At 33.2% G+C, this 26,281-nt stretch overlaps 1 protein-coding gene across 2 annotated transcripts in view; it reads right to left on the bottom strand.

Moving 5' to 3' along the window:
- The window catches only part of LOC144449438 (BICD family-like cargo adapter 1), a 35,190-nt gene extending 9,505 nt beyond the window's left edge, over positions 1-25,685 (bottom strand). For both annotated transcript variants that reach the window (XM_078139969.1, XM_078139970.1), the window contains exons 1-6: positions 24,736-25,685; positions 7,909-8,124; positions 7,418-7,534; positions 4,300-4,446; positions 3,359-3,670; positions 2,320-2,616 (exon numbers count right to left, since the gene is read on the bottom strand). In XM_078139969.1, the coding sequence (XP_077996095.1) occupies positions 2,320-2,616; positions 3,359-3,670; positions 4,300-4,446; positions 7,418-7,534; positions 7,909-8,124; positions 24,736-25,074 (1,428 nt within the window). In that variant the 5' untranslated portion in view covers positions 25,075-25,685. The remainder of the gene's footprint in view (positions 1-2,319; positions 2,617-3,358; positions 3,671-4,299; positions 4,447-7,417; positions 7,535-7,908; positions 8,125-24,735) is intronic.
- Between the last annotated feature and the right edge of the window lie 596 nt (positions 25,686-26,281).

The raw sequence follows: 26,281 nt of genomic DNA, 5'->3' as shown, positions 1-26,281 counted from the left end.
TACAATTTTTTTTTTACCTAAAATTATTAGGAAAAACGTCTGTGATAAAATAATGAGAAACGTGATGATCAAATATTATGAGAGAGACATTGTAAATACACAATTCTCATAACATCACGTATCTTTATTGCCAGAGGGATCAATACAAGATGAATGTATACAGACACTATGGTATCACAGTAATGGTATACAGTCAGATATAAAACATCTCATATTACTACATTTATCGAGAAATAGCTAAAAAGAACCAGTCTTTATCTTGGCACAGGAAAGATAAGGTAGTTTCAGATATCAGAGGAGAAGATTATACCCCCCCCCCACACACACACACACACACACACACACAGACACATACAGACACATACAGACACACACACATATATACACTTGTGCGCGCACACATGCACACACACTTGCGAGCACACACACACACACACACACACACACACACACACACACACACACACACATGCACACACACACATAATTATATACACACTCTCAGTTGACCTATTCCTCACATTTTTAAAGTCCTCACTAGATTTTGATCAATCTGTTATTGAAACAAAGAGATATGATCTAACATTATTATTTCATTGACAAAATATCAATATGATTGTGTCGTATATACAAATCATGTTAATGTCGTTATTCTTGTGGATTTGTATCTTGAATTAAGTACAAAATAATTTGCATACAGTATTAACAACTTTATGCATACATGTACAGTTTCTCTACCTTTATGATGTCTGGCACTTTTTACATGCAGCCAAAAATGATGACATCAAATTACATATATGACATTTGATTTTCCTACAATTCCTTTAATATAGATATCTTGGGGATAAATACATTAAATTATATTCCATAATACTGTACTATGCCCTACAGTGAAACGTAACTTTAATGACTATGGTAATATTCCAAGATTCTTGTCAGGCATGTCTGTCCTATGTAATACCTACAAATCTACCAATAGGGATTTCTTTTCATATACTATGATATAGTTTATAAATCTTAGTTGGGAGCTATGTCATTCTACGAAAAATTAAGTTTATGAGAGTGAATAATCCTGTAATTATTGTCCTTATGACTGCATGTATGTTTTCCTGTTTTTGTTATGTATATATTGAATGTTTCGTTATTTGGGCCGATGGCCTTGAACTACGATATAGACCATTAAGGATATAGTTTATAATCAGTGCCAGTGTATCATTAAATCCATCTCAGTTACTTATTTAAAGCTTAATATAAAGCTAAATCCATACAAAAATTGTGGTGTAAGGTATAGAAATCTAACTTTTCATCAGCCTCAAAACTGCCAACCCATTAATGACCAAGCCACCCTTCATCCCCAACCCCTTACCAAGGTTTCCATACCATACTGAAACGACTGAATATTTGCTACAGTGAAAGTAATCAAGACAATAAATACTGTCTATATCAAACAAGTTTTAAACTGCTAGATCTATATAGGTATATTTTGCAAGTGAAGTATGTCTTTTTAAATCTGTAGATCCCCAGGACATGTATATCGATCATGCACTCCTGGGGGTGACTGGGTCAAGTGAATAATGCTGGTACTTGTGGTATTTGCAAAGGACAGCATAATATATTTAGAATGTTACAATAGCTGTTAAGTATTTTATACACTGTCAGCTTTCTATGATCAGATCATGTCTATTATGGAATCAATACAGTATTATATTATATCTTGTTACCTTTATTGTAACAAAACTTGGTTAAGACACACATGAGGGTTTGCTGTCATTATAAAGTGTTCATGAGTCATGCACTGTATCAGAAATCAAATTACACTATGTCTTAATTATGCCTACATATATATATACTAGCTGTCTTAACACACAGTATAAAAACCCAACAAGAGCACATACAGCAACACACACACACACACACACACAAACACACAAACACACACACACACACACACACACACACACACACACACACACACACACACACACACACACACACACACACACACACACACACACACACACACACACACACACACACACACACACACACACACTCTCACTCATCAGCAGATGGTGATTCCGCAAACTGTCAGTTAATACATACACCTCCATTACACAGTAGACTTGAAGGAATTTCATTTTCACTGCAAGCAGTAATTAATTGGCCATTCTGTTTGAACTTTGTAAGAAAGGCAAAACCAGTGGTGAATAGTACTTTCACTGAGGTCTTACTATGCTTATACTGGAAGATTTTAATAATTTTGGAATCAAAGCATTTCAAAGTATATGCCATACTGGAAATGGATTTCAGCAAACCTACCGACAACGTTAATTGTCTCTGCATAATTTCTTGTACAGTTGATTTGATTTCTTCTATTACTTCTTTGAGATTCTCTGGTCTGAAATCATCATCATCTTCATCATCATCATCATCTTCGTCTCCATCATTAGACTCAGCACCACCATTATCATCTTCTTCCTCTATCTTGTCTTGTTGTTGTAGCATCCTCCTTACAACATCGTCTTCATCATCTTGTAAAGTCAAACTGAATTGTCTTCTCAAGTCCTTCAGGATTTCTTTAAGATGACTGCATGACTTATGGATCATAATCTTCATCTGATAGAAATTGATAACGTATTAATATTACTTTGCAAACTAAATTAATTGTAATTTTATTTTCATTATATTTGTATTCAGAAATGAAATTTCCAGCCATATCTAATATCTAGTTTTTGTAGACATTAATCATATCTGTAGTTTCATAATACTATTCAGGTCATGTGATCAGAGGTCGGAGAACAGAGGCAGTAGAGTAAAAAGAGAACACGTACAGAAAGGAAGGTCAAATATCTATTTGAAGAAATTGATATATTGCCTGTTTACATTAATATCAGTCAACAATGGGGAAACAAGTAAAAATTCATGGTATGTGAAGTCATCTGGAAAATTACTAAATTTAGAATGGCATAGATAGTAGTTTTGGGTTGAACATTTCTGCTTTTGAAAGTCACTGTTTATAAGGGTGGTTGTGTCTTGACAACTTGATTCTGATTGTTAGTACTTCATTACAGCCATGCCAATGTTTGTGGTAATGTTGAAGAATTGCATGATGGAATTTGATTGGGTGGAAAAACTAGAAAATAACAGGTCCACATGTCAAATTGATACCGCCACTCAACCTACTATTGATAAAGGAAAAGTGAATATTGCTTTGATATGAAATGTCATATAAGCATGACTGCTGAGAAAAACTTGCAACTTGTTCTACATTCATTCTTCAGTGTATGTCAACAGACATGCATATGTAATTATCAGAACATGAATATTCATAATCACACCCCTTTTATACAACACTCACCTCTTCATTGATAGCTTTCAATTGTTCTTTTTCAAAATCATCCTGTGCTTGACTTTGAGGTCTACTAAACACCATCCCATAATCCTCAACTTCTTCATCACTTTCAATATCCTCTACACTGTAACGTCCATGTCTTGGTTCCATTTCGACATCACTTGTATCCATAATGAGCTGAGATTCCTCTAACTCTTCAAACAATGATGGACTGTCTGTTGTTTGATGTAGTGATTGAGCTGTCAACTCTTCTACTTTTTCCTGTAGATGACTGTTCATCTGTCTTAGTTCATTGATCTGAGCATCTTTATTGTACAGCTGTTATTGAGATTACAAATCAAATATTGAATATTAAAGGTCAAATCACTGATATTTGTTAAAAGTAAATTTCCACACGATGTTTTCTGCATTTTGTTGTCATCATCTGAGCACAAATTTGAAATGAATGAATTGAAATTGTTATCCTTGATCTTTACACTTGCATTTTAACTTTTTTTTTTAATCTTATCAACTTATTATAAGAAGTTTGAGGTAGATTTTGTACTCACATATTAAAGGATAAGACTTGACTTCATACAACTTTAATGCCAATTTTTCAGAATTAATCATCATACTGTTATACTATGTTCTTTTTTTGTACTTTATTTTCTATTTTATTTAGATTTCCTTTGTATCCAAGTATACATCTGCAATGTATTTTATGTGTTTTTATCCAAATGCATGAAAAACCATTTCCTGAATGTATTGCCATAAATAAATAAATAAATAAATAAATAAATAAATAAATAAATATATAAATAAATAAATAAAATACATAAATGAAAGAATGAATGAATGAATGAATGAATGAATGAATAAATAAATGGATGAATGAATGAATGAATGAATGAATGAATGAATGAATGAATAAATAAATAAATAATAACATTTGGAGAAATGTTCCTAACCTGTTGTTCTGATTCTCTGACTTGTCTTTCCAACATCATGGCCCTGTCGTTGGCTTCTTCAAGGTTACATGCCATACTATCTCTGTCTTCTATCAGGGCATTTAGTCGTCTTTCCAACTCACACTTTCTGTCTGTTAGTAACTGGACCTGTAATAAACACATAATAGTTTTAATAGTAGATTGTATTACTCAGTATGTGTAAATACAGCACAAATTACAACTACATTCATCATTTTTACAACAATATTTTTTCACAATGCTTCGATATTTCAGAATTAATTTTACTTTATGGTATTTTTGAGTCCCTGTAATAAATTTGAATACAGCAAAACATTTCACCATGGAAACCATAGCCGCACTTTGCTCACAGCCATTGATATTTTCAATAGAAATTTTCCATGAAAGCTTGAATGTTTAGTTATATGCTGGTACTGTGTATCACCTGTCAATCAATACGTCTCCCCTAGCAACAATGGCCGACACCTAGATTTACCCAGCCCCTGGTAAACTGCATATTTAATGCAGGCTTTTACAATGTTATATAGTATTTGAAAACATTGTAAAGACTACTGGGTATGGTGTACATGTACACCTAAAACCTAATTCTGAGTCACACAACATGCATGATTTGAATATTTCATATATCCATAGCTTTTACAGGCCTAAAATGAACGTTTACACAGCATGTGTTGCGGTGATTCTGATGGTATGGCAATAACATAGCCTGGCAAATTGTATTTGAAATGGTAAACAATATGTCATATGTAGAGGATGAAGACTTTAATAGGTTAGTGACTTAACTACAGTGTGCTGTATAGATAGATATGTTAAAAATGAAATATTTAGACCTTGATTGCAAGGTGTAACTTAGAGATCACACTTCTTACTTAGTATGTGTGTTGTGTTGTGCACAGCACAGAATAAATTGCAAGACTATAGTTTCACTTTTTGCTTTATTCTCACTTTTGCACTAGTCTGCCTGCCAAAGTGGTCTTAATAACTAAACCACATGAGTGGAGGTGTAAATCACAATGATGCCATACACACACTAGACTACTTTTGCACCAACTACACATACATTGATTGCATCAATCCTGTCACCTCTGCAGCACTTTCCTTCTTTTTCTCCAAGTTTCTATCATACTTTGTGTACCGATACTTCTAGATTTCCATCAATGCCTTTCAATTGACTTGTGTTCAATGCAAAGTGTTTTCACTACATACAGTTGAGTACACAAAAGGTTCTCAGTTTTATAGGTTCAATCATTAAAATGGTTGTTGTTGGTCAAGGAAAGAAAAGAGGAGTGCGATTTTGTAGTTTGTTATTCGACTCTGGAAATGCAAACCCCCTTTTCTTCTCTTTCCTCCCTTCATGCAGAAAAGGAGGTTTGATTCTGGGTTTGTTATAAGTGATTTTTGTTTGCTAGTAATTTATCCTAAATTCATTGAATTATATCATTTCAATTTTCCTGGAATACATGACTTGGCAAGATGCCAAGAAGTGAAAATACAGGCAAATGTTTTCAGTTGTCATTTTGGCTACGGAAAACTGATAAGAAACAAACAGCTTTTTAAATTGTTGATCTGTTTGGAAAAAACATGACAGTGCAACTTTATTTGTTCACGGTATTTTTATGACTGAAAAAAAACAAGAATGAAATGCACTCTACATTCTATCACTGACTTGAAATTTAGCTGAAATACAAAAGTCTTCAAGGTGACAATGACATGTCACTCTGATGATACTTGACAAATACAATGATGACAATACTTTATTATACCATCATAAAATGTAAAGTAGGGTACACATAAACATCATTTTCATGGTCAAAGAAAAGGTGACAAACATATAAAAAAAGTTATATGTATGGTAATAACATCACACTATATAGCCACTGCAAAATTGTATATAAAATGGTAAACATGAATTATTTAGAGCATGAAGGCTTAGGTTTAATAGTAGCCGTAACCTCAGTATGCTGTATGTATGGCAAACATCATGAAACATGAAATATTTAGAGCATGAATAGGGCAAATGTATGCCTATATGTATGACAAATTTACATGAGACACTAAGAGCATGAAGGCAAAGGTTCGTGACTTCTTCAGTCAGTGAGTAAATATACATGGATTATACTTTCACTTTTAGGATCAGAATGCAATGTGCCACACTTGCACTCGACACATCTCATGGGGTTCTGTCATAATAGTATTTGCATTATAAATTGATGAAAGGATTATGTAAAGTGAATTTCATTTCACAAATGAAACAAAGTAATACTTGAAGTAATGCTAAACAGGGGTTATAGGGCAATGACCTCATGGAATATATTTGAAATGTGAATATTGAAAATCGGATTTTACTCTCATTGTTAAAATAATGCATTTATGAGGTCAAATGGCAATGACCTCACAGTTCAAGGTCACATGACCCTATATTGAGTCATTGTACTATTCATATTAAATATTTCATATACATCAATGTGATTCATATCTCAAATATTATTTTCCTGTAGTTGTTATTTCAAGATGAACATGATATGTGCAACATGCTATGTGCAACATGCTATGTCACAATGTGCAACATCCTATGTGCAACATGCTATGTGCAACATGCTGAGTTTTCTGTGGCATTACCATGATTTTAGTGATGTATTGAGAGGAACCATATTATCAATCATTCAAGTACAGTTACACATATAGTTCTGAGTGGCAGAAATAGCAGGCTGAGCCTAGTTGCACTGTAAGTAATCCAGGACATTTTGATTATGAATCAATAAATTATCAATAAATTGATCACATGTAAATAGAAGTACAAATTGTACTTAATGTAAGTTTCACTGGACTAGCTACTTGTACAAACACTTGTTTATAATTCAATGGCATGCATAGCACAGTGCTTACCTCTTTCAAATCATTGATCACATGTAAATAGTTTCACTGGATTGGCTACTTATCTGAATGTTTGTTTACAATTCAATGGCATGCATAAAAACAGATTACCTCTTACAAATCATCTATTACATGCAAATGAAGGTATTATGTATACATATAAGTTGAAACTGGACTGGCTACTTATCAGGGTGTTTGTTTATCAGCTAAATAGAATACAACTTACCTCTTCTCTTAGTCTGTCTAACAGATGTGAGTTGTTGGTCATAGAACTTTTTTTATCATTCAATTGTAGACGTAGTTTCTGTATTTGATCAGTCAATTCTTCCTCAGTAGAAGCAGCCTGAAATTAGATGTACACATGTATGAAATATGCAATATGAACAAGTTTGGTAAAAGTTACCACAAAAATTGCTGCACATGGACAGTCAGTCAGACAGCTAGATAGACAGACAGACAGACAGACAGACAGACAGACAGACAGACAGACAGACAGACAGACAGACAGACAGACAGACAGACAGACGGCCATGGGTCATTCCTAGAGCCTCTCAGGGTACTATTTCATGAATAGTTAATGAAATTCACTCTTCATGGAGTCAGAATCCATAATGCTGTAATACTCTCTTTCTAAAGGGAGTGGGTTAGGGTGAGATGGGGGTTATTTGTTGGTTCACTAAAAACTACAAGTTCAGAAAACAAGATTTTAAATTCTACCTGTTGTAGTTGTGAAGTCAACCTCTGATTTTGTTCTGAAAGTTCTTGTACAACTCCTTGTTTTTCTTTCTCTGCCATTCTGACAGCTTCAGACTGGTTATCTAGATCTTTCTGTAACATCATAATCTCACTCTGTACATCCATCATTTTGTCTTTGTATCGGCCTTCTATACTCTCAAGTCTCAGTTTCAGTTCATATCTCTCTTGTTCCAAAGTCTGAAAAGTGGAAAAGAAAATATCAAATTGAAGGTTGCTTGGAACCAATACGTTAAATATTGTCATTCCAGTCATACAAAGCAATAGCCTGTACGTTCTTTGTATATAATTACATGATATAGACTAAGAACGATAATTACAAATTTCTGATTTAATTTACAAGAGTGACAGCCAAATATACAGATATGGTAAATTTTACAAATTCAAATTTGACAAAATCTATGCCTTTGTCTAAATCAAGTTTATTTGAAATCACCTCTTAAAACTTTATGATACCAAACTATTGTATTTGGTCAAGAGCTACGCTTTGTGTAGTTCAAAATCAAATTTACAAAACATCATTCATGAACAACTTGACATTGACTTTGGGAAATAAAATTTTCAATTACTGTGCTAGGGAAGGATACACAGCTTCATCTGTTTTGACAATACACAAAAGTTTGTTGTTTGCACTGACGGATACAGCATCTGAATCACAGCTTTATCAATTGTATGACTAAGTGGTAGAAATGGGGGGAAATATACTGTAGGAATAAAGTACTGGTAGTGCTAGTCTACCTGTTTTCATCAATAGAGTCATACATTAGTATGCAAATCAACAAAGCTATACGTTAAACATAGACAGTATGGTCTATGGTTTAAGCACTAAAACTTAATATATTTATCTTGACCAAATCCTAACTAGTTGTATGTTTTGATGCCAACACAAAAGTGTATGTGTATGTGTGTGTATGTGTGTGTGTGTGTGTGTTTGTGTGTGTGTGTGTGTGTATGTGTGTTTGTGTGTGTATGTATGTATGTATGTGTGTGTGCGTGCATTTGTGTGTGTGTGTGTGTTTGTGTGTATGTGTGTTTGTGTGTGTGTGTGTGTGTTTGTGTGTGTATGTATGTATGTGTGTGTGCGTGCATTTGTGTGTATGTGTGTTTGTGTGTGTATGTATGTATGTGTGTGTGCGTGCATTTGTGTGTGTGTGTGTGTGTGTGTATGTGTGTGTGTGTGTGTGTGTATGTGTACGTGTGTGACGGTGTCTCTGAAGGACACATGGAAGACGCTAACTAAAACATAAAGACACACCTTTTCACATCTGTACGACCTTTAGGTCATCTATTGTACCTGGTTGATAAACAAGTAAAACAGATCTGAGAAAAACACCATGTGGGCTGAAATGAACTACTTACTAGTACTCTTAACATCTTTTTGTGAAATTGATTTATAATATGTTTGTGAACACAAATTGGTGCTAAACTTTCTTGATAGAGTTGTGGGTAAGTTCTTTTAATATCATAATATTTTCAGGTGGGGAAGAAGGTGGGTCTAAGAATTCCGAGGGATTACAACGACTGAGAGATTATCACATATCAAATAAAATCTCTCTGATTATATAAAAACTAACAATCCAAAAAAAAAAAAAAAAGATTCACAAAAGTGTTGATAAGTTTACTTGTATAGTGGACATCTTAGTCATACAATCTCCTTTTAATTCAAGTCACATATTTTATCACCTGGACCAACTCAATTTACATATTGTCCACACTTCACATTATTACAATGGGATAACTATAAACAGGAAGCCATGGAGACCACTGACTACACACAATGTAGTATGTATGTACACATGGATGTAAAACTGTACATATCCTGGAGACCATTGATTATGTAAAGACTAATGCGTCATACAAAATGTCAGATGATTTCATTCCATATAATGATATACTGCCGGATATGTACATAGCACACACTGGATAATGGAAAAAGGTATTAAACAACAATAAACAATAACTATATTTCATGTTAATTACCAGTTGCATGACATTCACTCATACCACGGGTATACATTCCATTACTTTCCCTCAATTTCTAGATCTATATTCCCTCACTTACATTTCTAGATCTATATTCCCTCAATTTCTAGATCTATATTCCCTCACTTTACATTTCTAGATCTATATTCCCTCACTTTACATTTCTAGATCTATATTCCATCACTTACATTTCTAGATCTATATTCCCTCACTTACATTTCTAGATCTATATTCCCTCAATTTCTAGATCTATATTCCCTCACTTTACATTTCTAGATCTATATTCCCTCACTTTACATTTCTAGATCTATATTCCATCACTTACATTTCTAGATCTATATTCCCTCACTTTACATTTCTAGATCTATATTCCCTCACTTTACATTTCTAGATCTATATTCCATCACTTACATTTCTAGATCTATATTCCCTCACTTACATTTCTAGAACTATATTCCCTCACTTACATTTCTAGAACTATATTCCATCACTTTACATTTCTAGATCTATATTCCATCACTTTACATTTCTAGATCTATATTCCCTCACTTTACATTTCTAGATCTATATTCCCTCACTTACATTTCTAGATCTATATTCCCTCAATTTCTAGATCTATATTCCCTCACTTTACATTTCTAGATCTATATTCCCTCACTTTACATTTCTAGATCTATATTCCATCACTTACATTTCTAGATCTATATTCCCTCACTTACATTTCTAGATCTATATTCCCTCAATTTCTAGATCTATATTCCCTCACTTTACATTTCTAGATCTATATTCCCTCACTTTACATTTCTAGATCTATATTCCATCACTTACATTTCTAGATCTATATTCCCTCACTTTACATTTCTAGATCTATATTCCCTCACTTTACATTTCTAGATCTATATTCCATCACTTACATTTCTAGATCTATATTCCCTCACTTACATTTCTAGAACTATATTCCCTCACTTACATTTCTAGAACTATATTCCATCACTTTACATTTCTAGATCTATATTCCATCACTTTACATTTCTAGATCTATATTCCCTCACTTTACATTTCTAGATCTATATTCCCTCACTTATATTTCTAGATCTATATTCCATCACTTACATTTCTAGATCTACATTCCCTCACTTTACATTTCTAGATCTATATTCCCTCACTTACATCTCTAGATCTATATTCCCTCACTTACATTTCTAGATCTATATTCCCTCACTTACATTTCTCATAGCAAAACAGCTTTAAATATTGTATCTCATCTGAACGTCAAGGACCTTATAAGGTCATAAAATCATTATAAATTCAAGGAAACTGTTGTTGAAGCCAAGGAAATAGGTTTAATTTAATAAGATAGGTTGGATCAATGACCCTAAGGGTACCTTCATCCCAACCATTACACACAGTCAAGGAATATTTCTTGTCAATCTAACACGCCACCATTGCAGATACAGCAATGTATTTCTGTATTCTGTGAATTCACAATATGTATTATATAAATCAATTCACAGATGTACTCCCTCCATAAAGTATGTGTGAAACATGAATCTACCACAATTAAATTTTTACCCATTATTATATCAAATTGATTATTTCAAATTACATCTCATTGCGGACATTATACTGCGGGACTTTTGGCAATATTATATTATTTTGTGTCTTTCTTGAAATACCAACAAAGAATAAGTCTAGTTGCCTGCAGTCATCAAATTTAATAACTTACATACCTTTATTTGAAAAATTATTAATTCTGGATATTGAGTTACATTTGTATCAAACAATTATAAAATTTGTTATTGATTCTATTTCTTCTTCTCTAATTACCAATACTGCCTACAGTTATGTCTGATCAAATTAAATCTTATACTTTGTACATATCTATATCATATAGTTTTTGTATGTTCTTGTTTTAATTCCGAGACTATTTCTCAGAAAAGCCAACATATTTTAATTTCTTTAATACAACATACCTGTATAAATTGTGTTTTAATCGAAACTTGGTAAGTTTAAAAATTTGCTATCAAATATATGAAACATTTTACCCATGATATTCTGTTCATAATTTCTTCCTCTTTTTCTTTACAATTTTTTTTTAATATCCAAACTAGGTAGTGCAAAAAATGAGAATGGTCTTACTACATTTTAATTTCATATCAACTGTGCATTGGAATTAGAATGAAACAGGAGCAGGGAAAGTTTTACATGGCTGTTCTTGAAAATGTATGTTGCCATGACAATATTGAATATTGAATGCAGACAGGCAAATGGCATCATTTTATGGATAATGTGTATATTGACCCCAAAACTGATGTAATAATAATAATTATTATGAATCAATACACTGGTAGTCACAATAAGAAGCCATCTTTACATCAATGTCAATATGATGACTATTTCACAGTTATTATTTTCAGTAGAGGCTATAATATATGATTGGAATAATATCGTGAGCTCTCACTCTATCTGTCTGTCTGTCTGTCTGTCTGTCTCTATATACATGTATGTGTGTGTGTATGTATGTATGTATGTATGTATGTATGTGTGTGTGTATGTATGTATGTATGTATGTATGTATGTATGTATGTATGTATGTATGTATGTGTATGTATATATATGTATCTGTCTGTATGTGTTTTACATGTAAACGTGTGTTTGGATGTGTTTCACATGTTTATATTGTCTGTCTGTACATATATGTGAATGTGTGAGTGTGTACAACGTACATGTGTGTTTGTACGTATGTCAATATTGTAGATACATGTGAAGTGACATATAAATAATTTGAAGTGATAATGATAAAGGATAATTTTATGAGGAATACTTAATATTAGTAACTAGGTGTGAAGTATGTATTTGTTAAATATTCAAAACTACATACAATATTCTTTTGACACCAAAATATCATTTTTAATATACATGTATACAAAAAGCAATCATTAGTGGGAGGAAGATGGGCAAAAGCAGTTTCACACCTCCTAACAAAGACATATTTGCTGGTGGTAGTGTAATCATGACTGTGTATATATAAAGACTCACAGATTCATTTATCTTTGAAAGGTAACATGTTCTTTGTTTGAGTGTTTACTTATTCCGTGTTTGTATAAATTGAGGTACTTAAAAAGTCTGCATATATAACAAATACAATTACAGTCTCTCAAATTCATTTATCTTAGAACAGTGACATGTTCTTTACAATGCGTTCATTCTGTGTTTCTGTAAATTGAGGCACTCTTCATTTATAGCATTGAAATTTGATAAATGTTATTGTGTGTTGCTATGGTAACAGACCAAGTTGATTCCCTGTACGCAATACAGAATGCAAATCTCATTTAATATGAAAGTGCCTTGGAGGGACAATAAAATCAGCACAGCGTCATGTGTTTTTCTTGGAGTTGGAAGACTACTTATATTGGAATAACAGTACTTAACATGTTTCCCTGGATATCTACAGCTGGTGTAAGGACCTCAGCAACTGCTTAGTATTTTAGGGACGATCACATAATGTCGCACAAGCTCAATAAACAAACTTAATTCATTCACTTCAGACAAAAAACCCTCTGCCCTCCAACAATTTTCTATTTTAATCATAAACTTATCATGGACAAATTTAAAATCAAAATTGTTTAATTTTTTATCGAAGAAAGCTTTATTTCGCATTTTATATAATGTAATAGTCTAGTTACATTCGTACCTCAGCCTTCTTCTCATCTTTTATCCTTGAATAATTTTCTGTTCTTTTAAAATTTTTAATACTTATCAACATGAATCATGACAGCTATTTTTATCATTTGCTGTCTAGCTTAGCTATTGACACCAGAATTTCATAATAAAAAACAATGATATACAATACTCTGCATTGTTGCATCAAATATTCACCACCCCTATACACCTAAAATATTCACCACCCCTATACACCTCAAATATTCACCACTCCTATACACCTTTATTACACAATCAATACTGACATAGTTAGCCTCTATCTACTTGTAACTATTTCATGCCGCAAGTTTAGGTATATTGATTCTCACAAGTGATAAACCATTCTTTCTCTTCCAATCTTTTTTTTACCATGGAAAAATTTAACATCCAAATAGTTTTGTTTTTTGATAATAGAAACCTGAACATCATCTGGATGATAGAGCTTCATTTGGCATTTTATGTAACACATTAATCTTGTAACACGTGTAACTGTGTCTTGCTATCTATCATCCTTGTTTTTCACGTTCATAATACCTATTAGTATTTATATACCATGATTGTGTTATTTTTATCATTTGCTGTCTAGCTAAGGTATTAATATCAGAATTTCAACATGAGAAACAATGAAGTGCAGGGAATTGACGTAATGTTGTTGTAACAAATGTTTCCTATCTCTATACACATTGTGAGCAAATAATCAATACTGAAATAGTTTACCACAAAGGCCTGTGAAATTAAACACAAAATGAAACTAAACTAATCGAAAATGTAAAACAATGTTTTGTGCAACAAACTTTAATGGTAACCCCAGCACAATGTTGAAATGGTTGGGAATGACAACAACTATACAGTGAGAAGAGTGATAAGCTTCTCTCATGTTATTGACATGATCAGAACAATACCACATATCACAACTCACTGGTTGTCATAGAGACCAAACACAAAACAAATCTAGGAGATAAACAACTGTTATAACAACAACAAACTTTTATAGTATCTACAACTAGTTAGGAATGATATGAGAAATGACAAATTACTTGGAAGAGAAAACAACAATAGTTATACTATTTATAGATTGCAATTTTATGACTACATTGAAAGGTGTCACTGAAGTGTGAACATATCAGGTAGATTTGTACCAGTACACTTATCTAATTAGACATTATTCTCCAATATTTGACTTCATTCAATCAAGGAATATAAAAGTGACCTATAGGCACCTTTTCACCTCAAGGTGACGATGAGAAGAGACAAAACTCTTTTATGGTAGAATAATAATTATGCAAAAGTGGGAAGAATACTTTAAACATTTTGATTCACATTCCAAGTACCACAGAACCAATAACAAAATGTATGTCATTACACAGAACAAATGGGATATAAATTCCATAAGTTTGTTTGTTTGAATGTGTCCAACTATGCTTACATGTGGTATAGTGCATTGTGGTTGGTAGGGAGGATCAAAAGTTCACATGTACATCTTGCCTTAAAACAGCTGTCTGTCTGTCTGTCTGTGTCTGTGTCTGTGTCTGTCTGTGTATGTCTGTCTATATACGGTCTGTCTGTCTGTCTGTCTGTCTCCCTATGTGTATGTGTGTCTGTATGTATGTATGTATGTATGTATGTATGTATGTATGTATGTATGTATGTATGTATGTATGTCTGTCTGTCTGTCTGTATGTATGTAGTATGTATGTATATGTATGTATGTATGTATGTATGTATGTATGTATGTATGTATGTATGTATGTATGTATGTATGCATGCATGCATGCCTGTCTGTCTGTCTGTCTGTCTGTCTGTCTGCCTGCCTGCCTGCCTGCCTGCCTGCCTGCCTGTCTGCATGCATGCATGCATGCATGTATTAATGTCTCTGTCTATCTGTCTGTCTGTCTGTCTGTCTGTCTGTCTATCTTCCTTCAGTTAGATTTACATTAATTAATAAGGACAACAATGAAATTCATACATCACAAAGGTTTCTATAATCTTACAAAGGTTTCTATAATCTTACAAAGGTTTCTATAATCTTACATTGTATTTGGGTTTTCTATGTAATAATGGTGACTAAACTTACTACTGAATGCAAACACTGTAAACTATTTCAAATATTAATGAAGTCATTGTTACAGTAGTATTTGTATTGTGTTAGTGTGAGACAAATACCAGTCTAGGTATCTGATGATATCTAACTTACCTGGGTTGGTCTCCAATTTAGACTACAATGAAATGGCTAGGAAAATTTAAAATGGAAATCTTAACTTCTGTGATTTTATTTCTTTTAAATGAAACTATATTTATGAGGTATTATTCCATTTTATGCATTACATACCAAGAAAGCAAAATATTTGATCAGGAAATTTTTTAATGTAAAGTTACTTTTTTATTCTAGAGAAAAATTTAGAAGAATGTCACTAAATTAATAACTTTTCAATTCAATTTCACCACTTAATTCCAGTATGAAAGGAAGGGAGTTATTGTATATTATGATATCATGTTTTGTTACGATTAAAATTACCACTTGGATTAAACTACAACTAGGGAATGTTTTGAAGAAAACTGTACATATTATCTAATGATCAGTGTTGACCATTGGATGGGTTGAGATAGTTGTTTACTTGCTTGACAAGACCACTTTTTACTGTTGAACACCACATGATTATCACTGAAGAGTTTTGTTTATAGACTTCTGGTGCACACTACCTGTTTTAGTCGTACCAGGCAGGGAAATGTTGTTACAGATATTATCTCTAATCACACAAAACAGATTTCTGTTCATACTGTTCGGCTATAATATTTCAATAACCACATGTTCTCCTTTCAAAGCATTGATGAAACTAATTGCGACACATGTTCTCCTAACTTGAATACATAACACAATACCAGAGAGGCACAATGTATGTAATTTTGTTTATTCGGTCACACATCTGTGTGTATTTATAAAATCACTCATTAGCATCTAGACACACCTAGGTTTGACTGCCACACCTAGCCTATCCAGGTTTGTCATATTTCTAAATATAAACCCTCCATGCATCTATGCTATGACACACATAATGTTTAAATAACCAAAACTTTGCTAATATTCCTCCAAAATAACCCTAGAATAATTATGCAAAATAAGCATAACATTTGCATAATCGAATCTTTCCTTTCTTGCAGCAGTGAAATGTGAAGTTAGTTGTTATATTATTACGTGCCGACTGGAGTCAAAACTAAACTAAATTTGACCTGAGTCACTATCAATACAGCATACGATGTACCAATCTGATTAAAATCCGACGAAGATGTTGGCTAATCGTTCAATATTATTTTACTTCGGTATTTTTGCTTGAATTGACCTTCGTGATACCTGTTTCATTTTCGTCTTGTTGGCTGCCTATACTAATGAACGATTAGCCGACATCTATATCGGATTTCATTCAGATTGACGATGTACACAATGCTGTGTTTAGATTCTGGTATTATATTACTACACAGTAACCAGCCTATGATAATTTATGCAGAATATGCATACAATTTACCAAATGACGTCACAATAACAACATTTGAGCTCAGCAGCTACTATTATTACTATTGCAATATACAATAAGTAATGCTGTATGTAAAATTTTGCCAATATTACTCCTCCCATGGTTATGCAAAATATATATAACTTTAGCACACATCATTGCTTTCTGCTGATCTGTAAGCGGTAAAATTTATATCTATCAAATACAGCCTTAGGTCAAAATAACAAGATCTGATCCCAGCAACTATCAGTATAGCATGATATTACTGTTGTCCCGTTCAGCGTATTTCAATGAATTCCCAGAGGAGGACATGTATTCTATCCTATAGTATTCTAAATGATATGCATTGTTGGTACTTCTCTACTCAAATGACAAATACTCAGGTGTGTGAATGCAATTACTATTCAATTTAACTGTATCCATGGAAATGTTGCTATGACTACAAAATACAATTCTGTTTCACCACCCATATTATTATACTTCTGTACTCTCCGCATTAAAAATGGAATAATTTAAACTTCAAATTGTTTAATTCTTTGGAAAATGTCACACATAATGACTGTGTTTAAGTATAGTACATTTCATATCAAGTGCAGAGTTATAATTAGGCAATATAATTTAATAATCAAATGTTCTATCCCTCGCAAATGAAAAATAATATATGGAATATTATTGAATTTGTATATCATACCATCAGGAATATACCATGAAAAACCATCTGGAATGCCGTCATAACCAACAGGAATTACATCTAGAATAATTCAAAATACTACATCTAGAATAATTCAAAATACTACATCTAGAATAATTCAAAATACTAGATCTAGAAAAAACACTAAACATACAACCAAATTACCTTTTGCAACAGTGAAACAAACAAGAACAGGTTTAACGTTATGTAAAAAAAAACATTTGGAAACTGAACATTATAAAAATATAATGAGTTGAACAGTTTTATCTAATTGAAAGTGAATGTGACTGACAGTTTGCATTTGAAAGCTTTCAACTTATCAAATTATGTTGTGTATGTACAATGATTGACAATGTATATAGTAGTGGTTAAATTTCTTGTTCTTGTGTGTTAGAGTTGTTTGCACATACCGTTAGTAGCATGCTGTCTTTTTTTAAATGACCTGACTGAGGGACGCTTACTCTCACCTGACCTTCTTTTATCTACAAACAACCTGTCTTCTCAGTGTGGACTGTGTAATTGAAATGTTTGGGATGCGTCCACTGCTTGTCTACATCACAAGTAGAAACATGACAGGTTGGGCTAACTGAAGTTGAGTCTTCAGTGGCAGCTGACGTACGTTATTTCAGCAATAATAACTGACATTTTTTTTATTTTTGAATTTGATGGCAAGTGAAATTTACAATCAAAAAGTCGACTATCCCTGAAAACTATAGACAGGTATTGAACAAGCACTATATTGTGGCTGAAAACAAGACATGTATCCTCAAGCATTTTATTATATTATACAGCAATCACACAAAATGTCACAGCAAACTTGTCTCGCATTGAAAAACTAATTTTTAGAAAAAAAAACAAGCTGCAGTGATCCAGACAGAAGATTAAGAGTTGTTTTATGGCAGTACTATTACTAGAATCCATTAGCCTTTCACCTACAAGTTCCTTACATTAGAGTCTTCGATGTAGATATTTTGACTATGCCATACAATACAAGATGAAGTAGTCACTCTACTCCAACTGACAGGTGATTTACCACTACTTTTTCCATGAACACAACTCATTATCGACCCATTTTATTTTTATAGATCCGTCATCAGTTTACTTATTTTCAAGATGACTTTTATTCTGGCAAGCTTAATTTTTAATTTTCCTGCCTTTACCCACAAGAAGAATAACAGACAGGGTTGCTAGACTACTGCCAATGATTATATGAGAAATGGATCGGACTGACACATTCCCTCTCATATTTTACGGAAACGATTTTGTAATAGTAAATGTAATTGTAGGTAGATTCTATTCAAGTTTGCCAATCATTTGGCTATGGGTTGATGTAATTGAAATTAACATTATGTCTTCATATGAGTGAATCTATAGGAATCTAATGCAGGGTTTCCCAATCTCTGATTCTAGGGTTCTGAAACCTTAATATAAATAACACTGTTGATCAAGGCAGTATTGTGTTTCTATTGGTACAAGTACACTCACTGAAATGTGATGACTCATCAAGTGAAATAGCTATATTTACACCATTTCTATATTTCATAAGAATACTGAATTTTACATCATTTACATTTCCTTTGTATGTAATAATATTTAGTTTATCATTTGATAAACAACTCTGTCCTTGTGAGCTAGAGACAGCTGTTACTTACCATTATTTATAATTCAGCCATATTGCATGAAATACCATGTGTAATACAAGAGACTACATTTTTGCTAAAAACAAGTCCTTTCACATGTTTTCATGATTTTCTTTACAATGGGGCAAAAACTTGGTACATTCAAAACTTGAGTTAAAGAGCGCTTCCACAGGTATTGTTGTTAGCAGAAAAAAACCCACATCTATGAAAATATTACAAGTTAATTCAAGGTGGTTATGATAATTTATTTTATAGTAATGCAAATTGTAACCTTTAATAATAGATATGGGACATTTTTTTGGTGAAGGTCAAAATTGATGTCATTTACATGTGTGGCTTATATGCTAATACATGTATTCTAAGATTAATTTTCTACAATATCACAAAGACAGATAGTAAATCACATGATCATTTATGAGGTTGTTTTTAATCTGTACACTGCACAGAAATACTCACTAATCCACAAAACTTTCTGCATCCTAAATTTAAAGACTTTTATTTTTAGCTCTATGAATGGTAATAAATGTGAATTTATATTTACTTTTATTACTAATAACGTTCAATAAAATGAAAATAATACACTTCTGCCATGAGATCTTGAATTTTATACATCACCTATACATGTATTTAGTGAAATACGTCAGAAGGCACACGGATACAAAAATATGGTAATCCTACTAAAGCTAGCTACAAATAAATTAAACAGCTGGTGTACAAAATCTACTATTTAACACAAATTATTCCTATTACGAGTCAAAGTGGAAGCAAAGAATTTTGAAGCAATATAAATGATTTATTCGACAGACATTTTCCTGGAGCCTAGTACTAGTAGTAGAGGCAATTTTTTTTTCAAACCCAAGGTTATATGGGTGTTAAAAATGTGCAAGCACGATGCATGGCTACATGGTTTTCTTTTCTCTTTCCCTTTTCCCCCATGTTCTCTGAGAATTTCCCAATTTGATGTAATTTCAAATCTAATGAAATTGCTCATGAAATTGCTTTTGAACTGTAAGGAAATTTTTGAATGACCTGGAATGACCTGACCTACTTTGCTGTGTTAGTGTCACTTACAGTTACACAAATGAAATTCGAGATGATTTCAAGGAATTATACAATGAAATAACAAGGAAACAAGGAAAATTCCACAGCACCATAACGGAACTGATCTATGTGATAAGTTTCACCATTTTATCTTTCTTGTCCTTAATCATGATGTTCTCTTCTAGAAATGGGAAGAACCATTTTGTTTCTGAGAAAATTACTGGCCTTGAGGTTAACATGACCATGATAATGATGAGGATGGAATATTCCAATAAAACATAAAATATCAAGGCTACTGATAATTCGTGTGTTATCTGTTCTACTTCAATATAAATTGTTGTGAATTACAATTTACAGCAATTTAATTTTTCCCCAAGTATGTAAACAAGTCCTTATCACATTTTCAATGACACTTTACCACATACGCCATCTCATATCTAAAATATATAACATAGTCATTTTGTCCTCAGACATTTCATAGCTGCTCAGTGCATGTATGCGATCAATCTGACATTCTGAATGGGGGAAAAAACATAAAGAGACAGGAAAAAGGAAGGCAAGACAACAGCCCACAGTCTGTGAGTTATTTAAATCCTTTGAAAAACAAGTCTATATCTGGTTTTTGATGAATAGCTAACCAGGTATATGGTCAGGCATACAAATAGGATAGTTTCACCTTTATACACTGACGCCACGCTACTTCTACCTATTCAATACAAGACTTGAATGCTTGCCCTTTAACCACTACCATTTCCTGCCCCAATTACCTATCCTGTAACGCAATATATGCACACGAGGTCCAGAACAAACCACAAACTTTATGAAAAGAAACATCTTTTCTTTATCACAAGGTAATAAAGGAACGGAAGGAGCAACAATCCTAATGTTACCTTGCTAACTCATGTATAAAACCCACATTCACTGTGCAAGACAGCCTACCAGGAAAACAGATTAATTTCCCTGATAGAATTTCACTAGGAAAAAGGGATTAATTTTCCACTGGGATTTTATCCCCTTAAAGCGAGGGTAATATCAATTTACAAGGAACTGCTTGGCAGCTCCTGTTGGCCTGATTGAATGCCATGCACTAAAGATTGTGGAGGTGAAAGTATATAAATAAAACATGCCATGTCTGAATTACTGGGAAAAGTGACTCATTGACAGCATGGCTCTTCCTGATATTTCATCACATAATGCATTTAAGGCTTATTAAAGTGCAGATATCCTGTTTCTCCAAACAAAACATGAGACTGACGTCGACATGTTCAAGAGTACTGACTGGATTCCACGTGGCATGATTTTACAAAGTGACATTTTCTTGCTCTCCTCTATCAAACTGTATTTTATTGCTCATGCAAACATGATTTTGTTAATCACAACATGTAAATCACCTGTTTTTCATTTATACACTTTGCAAACATAACACAGAAAATTAAAAACACTCAATAATTTAATGAAATTTGACTCGGCATTTTTCTCTCTAGGAAAACATTACAAATGCCCCATAATTAATATAATTCCCAAGGTATTAAAATCATCCTAATAAAATATAGCATCATAATATATCAACTAAATCATAACATCAGAATTTCAAATTAATTTGGAAATTGATCTGAAAATAATGCACAATTCAAAACATGCATTAACTGTCAAATCTCTTTGGATATTAGTACCACATATGCAGAGGAAAAAACACAACCCTGGTAAAATGCAAAAATTTATGCTGGTTCTTTTTAAATACACATTACACACAATGACACAATAATCAAGGGTTGTACCTAGGTTACTACAGGATAGTGGATTCTCAACCGTGATTTCTATACAAGCAATACACGTATATCATTATCAACTTATTTTGGTGAAAATCTCTAACAAGTGTTTTTTTAGTGACACCAACCACTACATGTACTTGAATTCTACTAGTGTTGGATACAACAGACCACTTGACTGTCGTAAACCACACTACTCTCTTAGCACTATACCGTATCCTTCCTATACAGACTATAATAAGGGCTAAGCTTGTTTGTGTAATGTTCACATTCACAACATGACAGTATAGACAGTAGACTGTGAATAAATCCATAAAGTAACTATTTATCCTTAAATAAATACAATCTATTGTAGTCATCTGTTTATTCATTTCCACAATCTATTCATATTTCTATAAATTTGTTTTGTCAGCAGACTGTTTAGATCTTTTTTTGACATAAATTTGTCAATACAAACATTTTTGTATCCAGAATTATTTCATATTTCCATAAATTTAGGGTTTTTTGGGTTGTCAGCAGACTGTTTAGATCTATTTTTGGCATAAATTCACCAATACAAATATTTTTGTAAAAGTATTCATGCGTCAATACACCATTATGTCAATATGAAGATGACGATTATTGACAGATATGATATATTTCTGAATCTATACTCATCTCTGCTACATATATCAATATTTGCCAGGACCTAGCAATATAAATTATGATCTACTTTGACATACAATCATCACAACACAATACAAAGTTGATCAACCACAACATTGCATCACATCCTGATTCCCGAGACATTGGAAACTGATAATCCCGATGGAATTACATTTCAGGAAGATTATAATATCATATTTTTACTACTGTTTTGTGAGTTGCATATATTTCCAGGGGCTGTAAAGTTTGCAGCTTCTGTTGTGGTTCTACGGATTTGTTTTTTACACCAACAAATGGATATTGTTTGTTATGCAAGCCAGCATGCACAAAGAGGCACCCATCTGTCACATTGCCTCCTTTTCATGGTCACTTGTCTATTCTCCATGAGTTATAAACACATGTCCACACATTTATGTCAATTAATGGACTATCACACAATGTCACACAAGTTCCATTAAATGCACCTTGTTTGTTTAGGGAGGGGGAGGGGGGTCTAGCATTAATGCAATTGTTGAACTTCATTTTCATACTTCTAATTATATTTCAAAAACTTTCACACCTTCAATGTTAACAGGTTTTGCATTTACTACTGAGGTGTTGATAAAAGTTGATTAAAATTTACTTCTAATGTGATATTCAGTGCTGGGTTTCTGGTAGTTTTTAATGTGTTTATTATGTCTTTACATTGTATTGATCCTTCCCGTAGTGGTTAGTGGTGTGACCACAACAATTTTCACCATGGTTTACACCATATATATAAATGTGTTGATGTTTATTTCATTTATGGGGAGGGGGGTTTAGCCTTTGTTCGTTTATATTGTTGAGTTTGTGCGACATAGTGCAATTGTCTCTATCATACCTGAAACCTTAATTACAGAGGGGAAAGTCACAGAGCTGGAGGAAAATGCAATTAAAATCTTTTTCTTGATTAAACATCAGCTTGTAATTTGAAGTTTATTTATGTTCTGGGCATCGAGTTCTCTTTATTCAACATTCATATATGGTTAATGGTTCCTCTTTCAATCTGAGAAGCTTTTGTCTTTGAAAAAACACACTTCTTAGTTAATTTCATACTACATGATATCAAATGCTCAGTGAAAATATGAAACCAATATAAAAAGAAGTAATCACACATTCTTTTATATTTGATTTTACTGTATTTCACCAGTAGATACTAGTATTTTGGTCTATAATGTGCACATTGCTGTAATGGATTCAAAGCGTTCCAACACTGATTACTAATTCTGTCTGTTTGAATGTCTTCAAGCTAATGTTCTCAAACACACCATGTGAACCCATCTGTCACTGCCTTGTTACATGGCGTGATTTTCACCCAGGGCCAGCTTGTGTGCTGTGGAATAATAACGGATCCAGTACCTTTTGTTCAAAAACCTTTTGTGTTATCATAAAGAGTTTCTCCACCTTTCTAAAATCATAATTTTGACAACAATGGGAAACTGACAAAATGTACATTTTACTCAAAACATTGCTTACATGCTCTGTTTCACTTTTTTAATGGTAAAAGGTTGGGTTTTTATTTTATTTCCCAAACTGCTTACTACATCCATATCTAGCACATTTCAACTTATATATTTCAATGTTCGATTGAATTTGAAAAAAAAATGTTTCCCATTCCACCTCCAACCTGACATTTCTGGTAAATGGTTAACTAGTATTGCCCGTGAAGTCACACGTAATCTTGTGTGTTTTATTGTGCTTTTAGTACACACACATATTTCCCCAATATCAGGGCAATAAACCCAGCAGAAACGATAAATAATTAAACATCAGATATAAGTCCTAATTCCTACCTCCATTTTATCAGCATATTCATGTTGTATTTGTTCTTGCTTTCTTCTCAATTCCTCGTTACTTTCTAACAGCGCCTTTCCAAGTTCTGCTGCCAAAATAAGATCCTTCTCTTTTTGAGCAAGTTGGGCATACACATCATCGCCATCTCCGACATCGTGGTGATGTTGTAGATTCAGTTCGTCACCTTCGCCATAGTATCCAACGGCTCCTTCTTCCCCTTCGTCCATTCGGTACATCGAATACCTATTATAGTCTGAATTCTCTAAAGGCGAATCGATACGAATATTCTGATCGTGTTCGTCTCCGTACCTACAATACTGTTCATCGTCCGACGACATTTTAGCATCAGTTTTCGTATCCTTGCTAAACAGGAATTGCCCAACACCTTTGGCTTGCGTGTTTGTCACGTTGGCTAATACGGTAATAGAGTTGCTGTCTCAAATTTCACAGTTTCTCTTGAATCCAGTAAATACTTCCTCAAGAAATTATATTTCACCGAATTACACCGGCAGGGGTACGGATAAATATTCTTAAGAAGTAAAGTCTATGTTCCAGAAAAATGAAACATGATTTTCGATCACATCAGAGAGTCGAGTGGTGAAAATACATTGTCAACAACATCACCGGTGTCTTTACCGTTCCCGATCCCATCGCATCGCCAACTCACTGCGCGTTGTTCAAACACACACGTTGGATTTCCGCGCAATTTGTCATCATGACGTAATGCAGAGCACCGTTATATCAAAATCTAAGCGAAACGGGAAAACAAACACAGTCAAATACCTCTACATTATCAAAATCATCACCAACGCAACTTTTCGTCCTGCTGTTCCCAAAGAGAGGAGGCTCTTGTACCTGTGTACGTTCGATGATACGATAGGAATATTGCAAATTTTAGAGACAAGACTCTCTTATGTTAGATATCAAATGATTGGTCAATTATGGAAGGCCATCAGACTGTAAACAAACCTATCTCTTATTGGTGCATATTTTATTGACCTAATGAACATCAGTCATACATCCCTTTTGCTTTGTTTCTTAGATTATCGTCATAAAAGTGTGTAAATGTAAATGAATGACCTGTGAAATTTGCAAATATGAAAATACTATTCGTTTTATACAAATATCTGAAAGATGACCTCATATCGCGGATAAGGTCATTTGAGGTTTCGAAAGGTTGCTATCAGAAACTCGGCCAATCAAATGAGAGTGAAAGAAACCGTAACCAATCACAGAAGCGTATTCATATCATATGATCGGCGCCCGTTTTGAATGTACAAAAACATGGCGGAAGTGCTTTTGGTGCACTTGTATCGTCAATAAAAGATTCTTAGGACGCTTTGTGGCTCGTCTTTCTCCATATATTATTCGCACGGCCTAGGTAAGTTTCAAACTAGTTATAGGTACTACATGTAATGTGTAAAATATTTCAGCAACCGACCACCAAATCGTGACTTGTTTATTACGTCAGTCTTGACTAAATCTGATTGCATGCTATCATGATCATCATTGAGAAATCTGATTTTGAATGTGAAACTGAACGCA

Source organism: Glandiceps talaboti, chromosome 18 (genome assembly GCF_964340395.1).
Source record: "Glandiceps talaboti chromosome 18, keGlaTala1.1, whole genome shotgun sequence".
Taxonomy (NCBI): domain Eukaryota; kingdom Metazoa; phylum Hemichordata; class Enteropneusta; family Spengelidae; genus Glandiceps; species Glandiceps talaboti.
The sequence above is the reverse complement of the archived record's forward strand: the minus strand, read 5'-3'. Positions and strand labels throughout refer to the sequence as shown.